General features: G+C 47.1%; 1 protein-coding gene across 1 annotated transcript in view; it reads right to left on the bottom strand.

Moving 5' to 3' along the window:
• LOC146201101 (glycerol kinase 5) overlaps positions 1-16839 on the bottom strand; it is a 180001-nt gene that overhangs the window by 68496 nt on the left and 94666 nt on the right. The window contains exons 11-12 of the mRNA XM_084595640.1: positions 6996-7122; positions 6416-6520 (exon numbers count right to left, since the gene is read on the bottom strand). Of these exons, the coding sequence (XP_084451766.1) occupies positions 6416-6520; positions 6996-7122 (232 nt within the window). The remainder of the gene's footprint in view (positions 1-6415; positions 6521-6995; positions 7123-16839) is intronic.

Here is a 16839-nt window from a genome sequence, read left to right as displayed (position 1 = left end):
GCTCCTGTTTGCCGATGTAAATTAGTAGCGTAATTATTTTTTTTCAATATCAATGAATTTCACCATGCAGCGATTAATTTTCTGTAACGTTAAAGTGCAAGCTATGAATCAGTAGCCGCGAAGACATCGTAAAAACTGCGCTTGGTCGCTGTCATCCTCTGGCAAGAAATTTTGAAGGCTGAAGGTTTCCTTATGATTGTAATTATTGTTCAGCAGTGACTTGAGGCGGTTCTGTCATTTACTTCCGGAACAGGTGCCTGAAAGAAATGAAGTTCATCCTACCATGTGATTATAAATATGTATTGTGAGCCTTCTGTGGACTTTCTTTCATTTGTACATGCCATCATCATCTTCTTTCATTTGTACATACCATCATCATCGTGCCGCGGCGCGGGCTCCGGCGCGTGCCTGGGTTGGTGACCGGATTAAAACGCTAGACAAGGCTTCGCTGTCCTTGCTGCCACGACCTCGCCGTCTTGTCCTAGCCTTCTTCCACAAGTGGTGGAGGTGAGAATTGATCCCCTTGCTGTTTTGTGCCCTGCCTCTCGCTGGAGCTACGTTCCGGTCGCTGTTTACCGCCTGCCACCATCGTTATGTCTACCGAGAGCACCCACGAATCGGCAGGACCCTCTACCTCGGCTGCACCACCCCCTCCGACTGTGCCCGCACGACAGCGCGACCCGCCGCTGTTCGCTGGTCGTCGCGACGAAGACGTCGATGACTGGCTGGACACATATGACCGCTGCAGTAACTACAACCGGTGGGACGACGCTCTAAAATTTCTGAACGTTTCTTTCTACCTCATTGAGGTCGCCAGAACCTGGTTTATTAACCGCGAACCCCACACCACTAACTGGACAACATTCAAGCAGCAGTTCCGCCAATATTTCGCCGACCCAGCAGTTCGGACTGAGATCGCGAAGAACAAGCTCGCCTCTCGCCTCCAAGGTCCCGATGAGTCGTACGCGTCTTACATAGAGGCCATACTTGCACTCTGCCGGCGTGTTAGTCCCACCATGCCGGAACCTGAACGCGTACACCACATCTTAAAAGGAATTAATTCTGTGGCTTATAATACCCTGATTGCCCAGAATCCTTCTACTGTTGACGCCATCATTGCGACCTGCCAACGCATCGACCAGCTGCAGTCCTCCCGATTGCAGCCCGGCATTGCTACTGGCCCGACCTATGCTGACCTGAATCTACGGGAACTGATTCGAGCCATCATCCGGGAGGAGCTCCAAGCCCTCAAGCCTGTCTGTCGACACGGGTGCGATCATTCTTCCGTACCTTCTAACGACGCCGGTCTACGCAACATCATTAAAGATGAGCTGGCAACAATCACGCGACCTATGGCGTCCGACCCTCCTGCACCCCGCCAAGCATCGATTTACGCGCACGTCGCAGCATCACCCCCTCCTTTTGTTCCGCCGCCCCAACTGGCATCGCCCTACAACCACATCAACGCCGTGACGACGGCTCAGCCTACGCCACCCTATTACGCACCCTGGCGCCCCTCTCGCCCAGTGTGCTACTACTGTGGAATACGAGGACATATATCCCGCTTCTGCCGTCGCCGTATTCAGAACGAGCGGCGTGGTTATAACGCCTTCGAAAGTGACGTACCCTCATATTATCAGCGACGACCTATTTCCAGCCCACCTCGAAGATCATCCCCACCTCCAGAATCCTCGTCTGAGCCTCGTGGAACCCATGCATCCCGACGTCGGTCCCTATCCCCATACCGCCGCTCAGTTTCCCCTCTCCGACCCGCAACAACTCTCCCTGTCCGCCATCCGGAAAACTAAGCGTTGCAGTTTCCGGAGGTCAAACTGCAGTCTGCGAACTTACCAAAAGTCCTCCAGATCGCCCGTATAATGTGATTTCTGTTTTCGCTGAAGGATTACCGGTCGAGGCATTGATTGATACAAGGGCTGCAATTTCTGTCATTCACGCTGATTTGTGCTACCGTTTGCGAAAAGTTACGACACCATATGATGGGCCTGAACTCCGTGGAGCCAATGACGTCCCTTTGCGCCCTTTAGCAAAGTGCACCGTACGAGCTGTTATTGACGGCGTCCGCCATCATGTGCAGTTTGCTGTGCTCTCTCCATGTGCGCATCTGATGATTTTTGGATGGGATTTTTTGTCAACCGCTTCGGCGTTAATTTCTTGTGGCGACCGTGTTATCCATATGACAGACAGCGATTTTTCATCTGAAGTTTCTGAACGACATCATTCCCTCGTTGCCGCCGCTGATACTGTTCTGCCTCCTCAGTGCGAAAAACTGCTTACCGTTGTTTCTGACCACATCGGTGACGGGGACGTACTCATCGCACCATCTTATCGTCATCTTGAACGCGGCATCGCCTTCCCGTCTAGTCTTGTAAGGTTCTGCAACGGCTCAGCGACAGTAGCGGCCACTAACACTTCACGTGAATCACTCGTGCTCCGAAAAGGAACTTCTCTCCCCTGCATGGTGGATGTTCAACCTTTGTCCTTGATGGTGCTCACCGCCCCTCAGCCTCAGCACCGTGTTTCGACAGACGTCTCTCTTTCTGTTCTCACAAAGACTAATAATCCTAACCTCACGCCGAAACAACGCCAAGAACTGCTGACATTGCTTCGACAACACCAAGCCATTTTTGATGCCACTTCCCCACCACTGGGACGGACTAGTGTTGCGCACCATCGCATCATTACTGAAGGTAACTCTATCGTTCGCCGACGGCCTTATCGGGTTTCCCTCTCTGAACGAAAAGTAATTGAAGAAAATGTAAACGACATGCTCCATCGCAATATTATTCGTCCCTCGACAAGTCCATGGTCCTCCCCAGTAGTGTTAGTTAAAAAAAAGGACGGCTCGGTACGCTTTTGTGTTGATTACCGCGCACTCAACAAAATTACCCGCAAAGATGTATACCCAATGCCAAGAATTGATGACGCCCTTGACTCTCTCCAAGGCGCCGAATATTTCTCGACTTTGGACCTCCGCTCAGGTTATTGGCAAATACCTATGCACGAGGACGATAAAGAAAAAACCGCTTTCGCAACTCCCGATGGCCTTTACGAATTTGATGTTATGCCTTTCGGACTCTGTAACGCACCAGCGACATTTGAAAGGATGATCGATACTGTGCTTCGTGGCCTAAAATGGAGAACCTGTTTATGTTACTTGGATGACATTGTCATCTTTTCGTCAACTTTTAACGACCATCTCACGCGCCTGAATGAGGTCCTCACGTGTCTCGCTTCAGCGGGCCTTCAGCTCAACAGCAAGAAGTGCCACTTTGCACAGAAGGAAATCAAAATATTGGGACATCTAGTCAGCCATGACGGCATTCGTCCAGACCCTGAAAAAATCATCGCGGTCTTGAAATTTGCTCGTCCACAACGGACTACAGAATTGCGCAGTTTTCTCGGCCTGGCGACTTATTTCCGGCGTTTTATAAAGCATTTTGCAAGTATTGCTGCTCCACTTCATCAACTACTTAAAGCACGCAGCCCTTTCGTGTGGACTGAACAATGCGAAGCTGCTTTTAATAACCTGAAGCACGCCCTCACATCAGACCCTGTTCTTGGCCACTTCAGTGACAGCGCTCCAACCATCCTGCACACTGATGCCAGTGGTATCGGTCTTGGCGCTGTACTTCTGCAGCGCGATGCAACTTCGCGTGAGAAAGTGATTGCCTTCGCCAGTCGGACTATGACTCCAGCTGAGAAAAACTACACTATTACCGAACAGGAGTGCCTTGCCGTCGTCTGGGCTGTCCAAAAGTTTCGCCCTTACCTATACGGTCGGCACTTCACAGTTGTGACCGATCACCATGCTCTTTGCTGGTTGTCTTCGCTCAAAAATTTGACAGGCCGACTTGGCCGTTGGATTCTACGCCTGCAAGAATACAATTTTGACGTCATTTATAAATCGGGTCGCCAACACCAAGACACCGACGCTCTTTCTCGCTGTCCACTTTCGGAATCGGCTTGCTGTTTTTCTTCCCAATGCATTTCCATTTATGACCACAGCCGACCCTCTCTTTCCCCGACGCATATCACAACAGTTTCATTTGAAGACTCTGAGAACAAACACGCTCTCCGCTCACAGCAATTAGCCGATGCCTACTGCCGTCCCATCATCGACCGCCTTATTGGCGCTTCGGACCCACCCAATGCTCGGCTTCGCCGACAACTTCGCAATTTCAAGCTCGAAGATGGCATCCTACTCCGCTTCGTGTATTGCCGTGATGGAACTCGCTGGATCCCAGTCGTGCCGCGTGTGCTTCGTCAACGTATACTGGCGGCTCTCCACGATGACGCTACTGCAGGTCACCTTGGTGTTGACAAAACCTACGACCGCGTGAAAAAACGATTCTTTTGGCCTGGCCTATCTTCCAGCGTTGCCAAATACGTCGCATCCTGCCCTCTATGCCAACGTCGCAAACGGCCAAATTCTTCACCCGCTGGCCTTCTACAACCTGTTCCCTGTCCCGCCACGCCATTCGACGTAGTCGGCATCGATTTATATGGTCCCCTACCTCTCTCCGATGGGGGTAACCATTGAATTATAACAGCTGTCGACCACCTTACACGCTACGCTGAGACAGCACCTGTACCGACCGGTTCCGCTCAAGAAGTAGCAAATTTCTTTTGGCAATCAATTGTATTGCGTCATGGCGCTCCTCGGGTGCTCCTAAGTGACCGCGGGACGGCCTTCTTATCGACAGTCGTTGCCGAAGTTCTTTACGCGTCATCCACCCTTCATAAGACAACCTCGAGCTACCATCCCCAGACTAACGGGCTGACTGAGCGATTTCACCGCACCTTATCGGATATGATCTCCATGTATATCACACCGGATCATCGAAATTGGGACACTATTCTACCATTCGTAACTTTCGCCTATAACACAGCAGTACAACGGACTACCGGTTATTCTCCATTTTTCTTCGTTTATGGCCGTCCTCACGCCCGACTACTCCACATCGGTACCTACCCAGTTCTTATCTCGTGTGGCCAGATGCCGTCATCTTGCCCGCCTCAACACAGCAGCGTGCCAGGAATACCACAAGAGCCGCTACGATTCTACGCATCGCGTGGTCTCTTATCGTCCCGGTGACGAAGTACTGCTTTATACTCCACTGCGCACCCCTGGCCTTAGTGACAAATTCCACCACCGCTACCTTGGTCCCTACAAGATCATCAGCCAAACTTCTCCAGTTAACTACAAAGTCACGCCTGTTGATCCCCCAGCCGATCGACGCCACCGTGGAACTGAAATTGTTCATGTCTCTCGCTTGAAACCGTTTGTGCGCCGCGCTACATCGGTTAGTTAGGAGCGGCCAGGCTGGCCGCTTCCGACCCCCCGGGCAGATTGTGTGAGCCTTCTGTGGACCTTCTTTCATTTGTACATGCCATCATCATCTTCTTTCACTTGTACATACCATCATCATCGTCCCGCGGCGCGGGCTCCGGCGCGTGCCTGGGTTGGCGACCGGATTAAAACGCTAGACAAGGCTTCGCTGTCCTTGCCGCCACGACCTCGCCGTCTTGTCCTAGCCTTCTTCCACAGTATTTATTTCCGAACTAAATACCGATGGTAAAGCCTGTATGAAGCTGTCTTACTCCCCTTCCAGCAGCACCAACTACCTGCACAGCAGAATACAGCCCCTCCGGAAATTTTGCGAATCATTGGCTGGAATCTTATACCATTGCGGAATGAGATCAAGGTTATGCTCGAGTAAAGCGTTGGTATACAACTTTTGCACTTTAGTATAAAACATGCAGAGCGATTTGGGCGAGTTGGTATCGACCCATCGTATCGAACAGCGCGAGAAAAAACGGAGACTTTCATTAGTCCCATGTTTTCTCGCACTGTTCTATACGATGGAGTATAAAATGTCATACGCAAGTTGGTGGCTGCGCCGCCGGTCGGAAATGCCACGAACCGTATGTGGGACGCCGGTTGCAGAGCATTTTCTCAATGCGCTTGTTTGGCCACCTACGTAGTGTGGGCTACGAATCAGTCGCGAAGTAACGTTCACATAGTCCATAAGTCACGCATAAAAAACCATTTCTAAGCAGTTCGCAGCTCGAAAACTATTCACTCAACGTAAAGGCGAATCTGAAATCAAACCCTTAACTGACACCAGATAAGATTTGGTCTATTAACACTGAGACCCGCTCTCGTAGCCTTGGCTGCATAGCCCCAGAAGGCTATCCCAGGATATAGTCATTTGATTCATAGCCTGCGAGGATATGGCAGCCAGACTAAACCAGTGAGTAGCGATCTGTCTGTCTCGATGTGTCAGCCCTTTACTGCAGCGTCACACAGGTGCAAGGCTTTCAGCAGACTACGTAAGCAGGCAAAGACTGAATGCACTACCCGCGAATAGGGGCTGCACCGGGGGTCACTCACCCATGTCCTGAGCCCAGTCGATCACCGTGCCGGTGTCGAAGCTGCTACCTTCTGCAAAGTAGGTCACTTCGCCGCCGATCTTCCAGCCCACCACCGGGTAGAGGCCTAAGAGAAAAGGAGATGACTCGATTCACTCCGCGCAGTCCGATGTGTGAAGCCTCAAAGGGAGGCAAAAGTGGATAGAGCGAAATTCTCATGTAAGCTTCCAGGAAAGCTGAAGGAGAGAAAATGGGATGTCAGAGGCGACGGACGGTGAACGGGTTTCGCGGACGCGGGAATGAAAGTCGAGGAGCCATGAGAATGAGGAGGGTACGGGAAGGCGCTAAGCCGAAGACGCAGTAAAGACGAAGACTATGCTAGTTCGCTTGCCGAAATTGAGAAACAGCGCACCAATAAAAACGGCAAGAGGGGGACAAGCGCTACAATTACAATTAAATTTCAGCACCACGTCACACGGACTGCTGGATTCAACCGAGAAAGCGGAAAGAGGGAACAGCGAGTAACAGTGTGCGTGGTGGACTAGAGAGGCCACCGGCTCGCAAGGCCTGAAAACGGCAGCGGACCATGAAGAGGGACGCACCCACACTGGACGCGTGCGGCTGCCCAGCCGTGTTGGCGTCGAAGAATGTACCGGTGCCCATCGTGCACTTGACCTCTCCGGGTTCGAAGCAACACTCGCCAAAGGCCGACGCCTGCTGGTCGCCCGCCTGCGTCAAAGCCAGAAAGCGGCACAGTCACTCTGGCAGGGCACCACAGGGCGTCGGTGAGTGATGAACATAGATGACGCTGTTCCTGATTGGAAACAACCTTTCGGCGATGCAATACTCCATGCTTAGAAAATGATGTCCGCTTGGAGTAGAGGAAGGCCTCCACCTCGCTAATTCAGCATCGCGACAACGCGGTGCTTACAGCTAAGCCTAGCGATAGCTGCTCGTCCGAAAACAAAACAAAATCGTTTGCTCATGTCTGCTATATTCTTCCTATAGGACAGTCCGTCACTTGCAATTCCTCAAAAATGCGCACCCAGCTAGGGCACATCCTAAAATGACGATAGCTATTCGCCTGTTAAGACAACCATTTTAGACTTCACAACGTCACATCCGGCCGTCCGAGTGGTTGTTTCAACCTCGCCCGTTGACATAAACACACCCTAGCACTATTGATTTCACCACCTTCAGCACAGGGCACAACCTTTTTCGCAGCAAGCTGACATAACTGGTTCACGCCTCTAAGCCTAAGCAAGTATGTATTTATGTCAGTGTCCCGTTAAAGCGCCGATATGTGCAATATTCACCACACAAATAGGTTTCATTTGCACGAAATGGTCTTATAGGTACCCAGAGTGCACATTACAAATCTTTATACAGATTGCACACATTCACGCCATCTGCTCCAAAGCCTCATGTGCACTTGGATTCCTCCGTCATCTGAAGCAAGGTGCTGACATAAAGAACGTTCGACCGCTCCGAACTGGAATATGCAATATGAAAATGCCTGGCGCCCTTCGCCAGCACAGCTCACCTTGCCGACCTCTTCATCAAAACCTTTTCAGCCCAAACCCAATAAAGTTGCTGGCGCATTCCATCCCAGCATCAATGTTAAACGATAGTTTGGTTTGGTCTGTGGGGTTTAATGTCCCAAAGCGACTCAGGCAAACAGAGACAGCGTAGTGGAGGGTTCCAGAAATTTCGACCACCTCGAGTTCTTTAACGTGTGCTGACATCGCACAGCACACGGGCGCCTTGCTTTTCGTCTCCATCGAAAAGCGGCCGCCGCCGCCGGGATTTTACCCCGCATCCTTGGGCACAGAAGTTGAGCGCATTATAACCACTGCACCCCACCGGCGGGGCTAGCTAAGTTAAACGGTAGTGTCACTGCAATAAAAAGACCTCTTACCCTTACCACTCTCATAACCTACTTCGTAGTAGAAGGCCTCTCTTATCGTTTACCCAAGACAGTGATACGGCATACGCCATATACCGGGTTTCCCAGCTGATTTGTACCAAGGGTTAAAAAATTAAATATTTGAGATAGGCCAGGAAAACCAGTTGCATACAGCTGCCAACCGTCTTGCGCACGACAGGCAATCTTCTGTTTAGGAAATAATTAATCAGTTAATTTGGTTATTTTTTCTCATTTACTGAATAGTGACTTTAGACAATAAATATGATTTACAAAGTTGGAGAGCACCTTCATAAACTCCCATTCTATTTATTTACGATATAGAAAGTCGAGCGCATATTTTTTTCCGAGTTGCAAAGAAAGCCCGCGAAATACAAAAACAACCACTTGATAAGAGCAAACGCGCGGCACGATTGTGCTGCTGTCAAACACATCACTATTTATTTATTTATTTATTTATTTATTTATTTATTTATTTATTTATTTATTTATTTATTTATTTATTTATTTATTTATTTATTTATTTATTTATTTATTTATTTATTTATTTATTTATTTATTTATTTATTTATTTATTTATTTATTTATTTATTTATTTATTTATTTATTTATTTATTTATTTATTTATTTATTTATTTATTTATTTATTTATTTATTTATTTATTTATTTATTTATTTATTTATTTATTTATTTATTTATTTATTTATTTATTTATTTATTTATTTATTTATTTATTTATTTATTTATTTATTTATTTATTTATTTATTTATTTATTTATTTATTACATACTGCAGACCCTTGGGACAGGCTGGATCAATACGAACGGGCTGCTGCATTCAATCGTTGGGATGACGCCTTAAAAGTATGAAACGTGTTCTTCGCCTTGGATGGAATCGCTCGAACATGGCATGAAAACCACGAGTCCTCCCTTACGGGAATATAAGGCATTTGTCAGCGTCGCGAGGAAGGAGAGAGCTGAAGGAGAGAGCCTTCAGTCTAAGGCACAACTCCCTAAAAAGTCATTCCTCGCTTACGTAGAAGAAATTAAGCGCCTTTTTCGTCGCGCGAATTCTGACATGCCCGAAGAAAGGAAGGTGCAGTTTTTAATGAGAGGCGTTAAAGCGACACTTTTTGTCCGCCTTGTCAGCAGCCCTCTGATAACCAGTGCCGAGTCAATTCAGGAATCATCAATCATGGAAAGCACCTTGAAACGCTCCAGCCCGGTTGCGAATTAAACACCAGCAACGTACCGACACCCGACGCTACAACGTACGACGACACGAGGCAAAGTAGAAGCCGGGAGACCAAGCCTGAATTTGGACGCCGTCGCGGACTTAGTGAAACGTTGTTACATTGATGCGTCATACAAAATCCTTCGTCGCGTCAGAAAACTGGAGTGTGAAGTCGTTCTCGACGGTGCGACCGCATCCCAACGGCGACGCGCGCACCGAAAAATCGTACATGTCGTAAAACGTCTTAAGGCGTATTATTAGCGTTAAAGAATCCGTGATGTTTAAAGCTTTTATGTTTACCTTTCTCTGATTATTTTGGTACATCGAGGCGTACGGGGGGAGTAATGCAGCAAACAACAGCCGCCAGTATGCGGCCTTATCACTGTAAATGTAGCGAACGAACCGATCTTGCACTCTTTGTTCATGCTTGGTGAAACGCGTTTTTATCGCTTTCTTCGTAGCACGGGATGCGCCGAGGTTGGTCTGGAATGATCGCAGCCGAGTACAGCTGCTTCCGTATTATTCCGGACTTTTTCAAATATCCCTATGGCCGGCTTATCTAGATGTGCCTCCTTTAAATTGAGCACTGAAGAATTCTGAGTTCGACGACCGACGATCCTCCCTGCCATTATCGCCGCCGCCGAATTGCTCAGTTTTGTGGGCGCAAGTCAGCCCAATAAAGAGTTTATTTTAGCGCAACACCCGTCTCCTCGTTTGTGGCTACCGGATTTGTCACCAATCCAGTTTTTACTGCCAACGCATCTACGACGTGGCCATTTTTTCTGGCATTTGAAGAAAGTCCGCGTGATATGAAAAAATCGCGCGTCACTCTTCTGCGGTGTGAAATTGCAACGCTCCAAAAACTTTCGGACGTCGAACGAAACGCACGCGCCCAAGTTAGCAGCCGGCGCTCATCTGAACAGGCTGCACCAAGACAGATACGCGCATACGCACACACACGCACGCACACTAGACAAACAAGCTTGCTTTGAACTAGGCGACTTTAGTGCTTTTTCTTTCTTGTTTATTGCGTAAGCAATACTACGCGAAGTTTCAGCCCGTCGCGTAACGCCGGCCGGTAGCCACGTTTGACCTTTACAGAAGAAGAATGAAAAGAAAAAGAGGAAGAAGAAGAAGGAGGAGGAGAAGAAGAAGAACAAGAAGGAAAAGAAGAAAAAGAAAAGGATGAAGAGGAAGGATATATGATCGTGCATTCCCGCGCCGCGTCTGGGAAAAGCACAAAACGGCGCGAAAGCTGTGGATATCTACGGCACTTTACAATGATATTCTGAGACGTAACAAGTTATTCGAGCAGTTTCTGAAAACCAAAGACATTTCAAAACTTCAGGAGTACGAGAAATTTCGCAACAGACTGAACTCTGACCTAAGGAAGGCAAAAATGCGCATTATTTATACAAGTTTGAAACTATAAATGATCAACAAAAGTTTTGGAAAGTTTATAAAGAGATATGCGGTCCCTGCACTACTGATATGCTTCCGGAGACACTGACTGATGGAGTGACTATTACATCAGCTGAGTTGCCTTAAAGGCTAAATCAACACTTTCTGTCTTCGGGAAACATAAAAAAACCCCGAAAATATCAGCTCGTGGTTCCGCAGATTATGTGCGGACACGAGTAAAAGATAGCATTTTCTTAAAACCTACGGATGAAGCCGAAATCATAACTATTATTAATTCTCTAAATAAAAATAGTGCATCAGGCTTGGATGAGATGAAGGTTAGACCAATTAAAGAGGCTGCTGTCATGATTGCACGACCGCTTAGTCATGTTTGTAATTGTTTGCTCCAGGAAGGATTATTTCCGGATGACCTTAAGCTGGCTAGACTAACTGTGATACATAAAAGTGGGGTCAAAAATAATTTCAACGATTATCGACCAATATCTGTGCTGTGCACCTTTTCGAAAACTATAGAACGTGTTATTTATTGCCGACTTTCAGACTTTCTGGATAAAGTTAATTTCACCGTACCAGTACGGATTTCAAAAAAATACGTCAACTGAGTTAGCTCTATTGTATCTGAAGGAAAGGCTCATAGAAAACATTGAACGTGAATTATTTACAGTGGGAATCTTCCTTGATATACGCAAAGCATTTGACTCTGTTAAACACCATATTTTACTCGATTAACTCCCGATGTCTGGTATACGAGGACGAGCACTTCAACTTATTGAGAGTTACTTGCCAAACCGTAAGCAATGCGTGATATATAATACAACCTCTTCAACATTAGAACCAATTTTAACAGGTGTGCCCCAAGGCTCAATTCTTGGGCCGTTGCTTTTTCTGTTATACATAAATGATATAGTCAGTATTCCATTCACACAAGAATTGCTCCTTTATGCAGATGACACAAATGTCTTCTTTTCTAGCCCCAGCCTTTCTATATTAGAAATAGACGCAAACAGTTGGCTATGTGAACTGTCTGAATGGTTAACTGCAAATGAATTGGAGCTTAACACAAGCAAAACCAAATACATTATTTTCAGAGCTCGTAACACCAGAATTACTGCGGAATTTTTCTTGAACTTTCAAAGCGATGTGGTAGAGCGCACAGACGTGATAAAATTTTTAGGAGTTTTCTTTCATGAGCACCTCTTTTGGAACGCACATACGAACTATCCTAAACTAGAATTATCTCGACTGATACGAGCATCGTGGAGAATAAGAAACGAAATCCCTGGAAAATTTAGAGCGCTTATTTACCCTACAATGATTCAGTTCCATATATATTACTGTCTTCTCGTATGGGGCACAACTACTGCTACCAATTTGGCAAGCATATTTATTACACAGAAAAAATCGATCCGTGCCCTAGAAGGTTTCAAGTAAAACGAAAGCACGCATGCTTTTCGTTGCAGTTATGGAGTAGTGAAGGTGGATCAACTTTATGGAAATAAACTTGCGATTTATATATACAGTCAAATCAGAAAAACCGTGACAATTTTGCACAAATCAAAATTTTGACCTCAGGAAAAAACAATACAGACTGCCAAAACTGAGAACAAATTACGGTGGGCAAAGCCTGCGATCCTAAATACCCATGCTTTTGAACAAAAATAAGGGTCTTGTTAGCGCTATTGAGCGGCATGCATCACTTGGTGTATTTAAACGTACACTGATCGAGATGTGTACGTTTGGCAGCTCTGCCATATATGGTAGCGCAAATTCTCAGTCCACGAGGTGTTTTTTGTTTTCATATTCCGCGGACCTTCTTTAAATGCTGCACAATACGATCACGTAACAGTACGTTAGTAGAAAAAAAATGAGCCGGTTGTACCTGAACCCGCTCCGAAACTTATTTAAAGGCACTTCGCCCCAAAGTGAACAAGAAAGATTTTGCACAATTAATCTAGGTTAATTCCCTCCGTCATAGCCGGTCATTGGTGCTGATATCACCTACACTTTTTTATTTAATTTTTTATGTCAATGGCATTGTGAACATTAGTGCCAGGCCAGAATATATAATATAAGCGGATATATAAATAATATACGCGGATCACACAACACTCTCATTTCGAAACAATGACAACAGCCAGCTTGTAAATAAATAAAGCAATTGTTGGATCAATTAAGCACACTGAAGCAAATTTAATTCATTAAAATACATTTATCCAAACCAAAAGACATGCTTCTTTTCCACAAGACAGTCACCACTGAAAAACATATGCCTTTAAAAAATATAACTTTTGATCATTCTTCTACTGAAATCGTTTATCAATTAGGAACACTTGGTGTTTACTTCCATATATATATGTCCTGGGATAGGCGCGTAAATGAAATGATTTCTCGCCTGTCGAAAATGGTAGGTATATTAGCAAAATTCTATTTATTTCTACTGCCCAAAATTAGGCTACATATATACAACTCGCTGACCTTGCCTCAACTAAACTACTGTTTCCTTGTAGGGCGCAAAACTGCACGAACAAATTTCAAGCGATTATATGCACTCCACAAAAGGTTATTCATCTTACAGCAGGAAAATACTACGCTCATACCACGCCGCTGTTCAAGAATTTGAGAATAATTCCAGTGCACTATCTCCATTCGCAAAAATTAACAGTTCGCTAGAGACAGCACAGACATCTGAGGCTATAATAGTTGCGATCGCCAATTTCAGAACACTTACACGAACATATCCTTCACGTTCTACAGACACTTCGATTGTTCTGCCCTCTCCATTAAACCATTTTCGCGAAAATAAGGTTGATATTGAAAAGGTTGATATGTAAACAATAATGTTACGAGTGTAAAGAAGACAAAGAACGGAAAACGCTGCGGCATCGCCATCACCATCGCTTGTCTCGGGCGCCCTTCTTTCGCGCTGAAGCTGTGCCCTGCGGCTGGCAATTCGACCCTGCTGTGCCCGAATTACTGGCAGCGCTAGACGTTCAAACCAACTATTAAATCCACATTTCACTTGGTGGAGGTCAACCTAAGGTTCCCTGTACCCATCTCGCCCTGGAACTTCGCAGCAGAACGTTGACTACCCCAACGAAGGAGCCGACTTCATTGCACCTACCTCCGCCCGTCACCTGCACAGGTGCGCTTCGTCAACGGGACCCCGCTACCTTCAGTGGAAGCAGCGACGACGTTGACGATTGGCTGACCACTTACGAACGGGTCAGCCGTTACAATAACTGGGACGACAAGGAAGCCAACTTGCACGGTGCAAAGAACACCACCGGCACACCGTAGCGATTGGCTACATTCTCGAGGTTGTGAAGTACCCTGTGGATATAGGGTACAACAGCCGGTCAGATCATTGGTCTATCGCCACCTTCGGGGGGTGTTCCTACTTTGAATCTTTGCAGCAGCGTCTCTGCCACAGCGACTCCAATTATAGAACTCCGGTGAACTTTGATGCGTTCAACGGAACGCTAGTTGTGTTCTACAAGGGGAGCGCGACATACCGTGTGCAGCAGCAAGATGGTGTAAACTTTATTGGCCATTAAAATGTAGGTGGGGGCACAGCCACTCTCATGACCTATGGGAGGGGCCCGCGCATCGGGCCTCCTTAGAAATGATGTGCCAGCCACTGGAGGGCCAGCCTGTTAGCGGCACTGGAGATCGCTGATCTTGTAGTGATGAGCTCGACATGAGCTGTTCCCAGTGGGTGACTGCCACCTCTGGGAAGGGAGGATGTGGATATGTGGAACAGGTGAGTAATACATGAAGGAAATCGGCTGGTTTGCCACACAGTCGGCAAGAGGCAAAGAAGAGGTAGGGGAAACGTCCGTGCATGACTCTTGGGTATGGGAGTGTACGAGTTAGTAGCTGCCGCCAAAAAGTTGATTATATGCAGGACAGCGATTAGTAAAACAGTGCGTTTATCTGTGTAATGGTAATAGTATTCAAAAATGTCGTTGAAGTTTATCAGACACTCCCCATCAAGGGTGCCGACGTGGTGTTCTCCCGCCCGGAGGGTAAGATCTCAGGCGAAGGCGTGTGCCTCCTAGTTTCCAGGTAGTCCCGCATGGTCTGGCGCCCAAATGAGCGTTACGTTTCTGGCTGGGGTCCGGCGCCTGCGTATAGTGGTGCGTGCCGACAGATCCGTCTAGATCTAAAATTTAGGATTGCTGTTTGAGAGTCGCATAATTTTGGTGGCGACCGAGGTGGCGATGGCTAGAGTGATAGCCGCCTCCTCAGCCGTGATTATAGATGAGGTACAAATGGTTCCTGCAGCAACAAGGCCGCCATTGCTGCGAACGGCCGCTAGCACTGTCTGTGCGCCTGTTGCATATAGCGAAGCATCAGTGTATACACATTGGGATCGTCTCAATAGTCTGTGCAGTGCCGGTGCACAGACCTTCCTGCGTTTTTTATTGCGTTCTGGATGCATTAGTTTTGGGAAGGGGGTACCTGGAGTGCAGCTCATGTGGACTGGGTCAGTACCGGGTATTCCACCGAGTGATTGGTGAAGCGACTGCAGAAGAGCTCGTCCCGCAGTGGTTCGTGTGAGTCTGACTAGTTGTGCCGCTTTGGTTGCTTCACAGAGTTCCTGGAAAGTGCTATGCATTCGTAGCCGAAGGAGGCGCTCTGTGAAGGCGCTCGGGAAAAGGCGAAAGCGGCACGCGTGCTGCTCCTAATCAGGCCGTCTAAGCGCCTCCTGCCTTTCGCTAGGATGGGGAGGTATGGAAGTGCGAATGTGATTCTGTTGGTAATGTAAGCCTATGTAAGTCGAAGCGTGTTTGATTCCCGTAAGCCCGTTTTCCTGTGTGTCATAGGTTTGATAAACCTGATTGTCTGTTGGCGTGCTTTTGGAATGTCTGAATTGCATCAGTGTATGATGTTTCAGGATGTTTCAGTGTACGATGTTTCACGGATGTTTCAACCCCCATCCGTGGGTTGTGAGAAACATGCTTATTATGCGAATCGTTGGGGCTGTGGGAATTGATTTGGTGCCCAAACTGAGCTGAATATTGGGTGGTGTACATTTTGAGCAGGTGAAGTACACTTCGTCACGTACAGTTGTGTGCATGAAAAAGTGCCGATTTCGTGGGGTAGCATGACAGCCCTCTCTCACTGACATAGATGGAAATTATATTTAGCGCTGCTTGAATCAGTGTTTTATCTCCACGTTGCTACCTCGGCATGTCCAGAGCATAATGTCATCGGCATTAAAGCCGTGGTGCAGGTTGGGTACCGAATCTAACATTAAAGAGAGTCGGAGAGAGGACCGTTCCCTGTGGAGTGCCTCGTGCGCCGAGGGAAATGTAGCTGATGGAGTACGGGCCGAACGAGAGATGAACGGTACGGTTATTGAGGAAATCACGAATGTAGTTGTACATTCGTCTTCCAACAAAAAGGGATTGAAGTTTCGTTAAGATAGCCTCATGAGTAACTTTATCAAAAGGCTTATTGAGGTCTACTCCCGATATGGCTTTGGTGTCCTTCGTTTTGGATTCTAGTACGTGATTTTGTAGTTGTAGGAATATGTCCTGTGCAGCAAGCTAAAACCGAACATACTGGTAGACAGGAACTCATTATCCATCAAGTTGTTGTATAGTCTCGTCTGAACAACATGGTCGAAGAGATTGGCTATGCATGAAGTGACCTAGGTTGGAGATTAGTCTGAGGGAGCGGCTTTCCTGGTTTTGGAACAAAAATAACTTTCCCTGTTTTTCACTGAGGAGGTAGGGAGTCATTTTGCTAGCAGTCATTAAAATAGTCTGTTAGGGCTTCAACGGAGGGAGAGATTTCGTAGTTCCCTGCTTGCGATCTCGTCCAGTCATGGGATGGAGGATGCGTTCAGATTCTGAAGCTC

The sequence above is a fragment of the Amblyomma maculatum genome, chromosome 2 (assembly GCF_055883805.1).
Source record: "Amblyomma maculatum isolate TAMU_Amacu chromosome 2, ASM5588380v1, whole genome shotgun sequence".
Classification (NCBI taxonomy): Eukaryota; Metazoa; Arthropoda; class Arachnida; order Ixodida; family Ixodidae; genus Amblyomma; species Amblyomma maculatum.
This window is presented reverse-complemented; position numbering and strand designations above follow the sequence as displayed.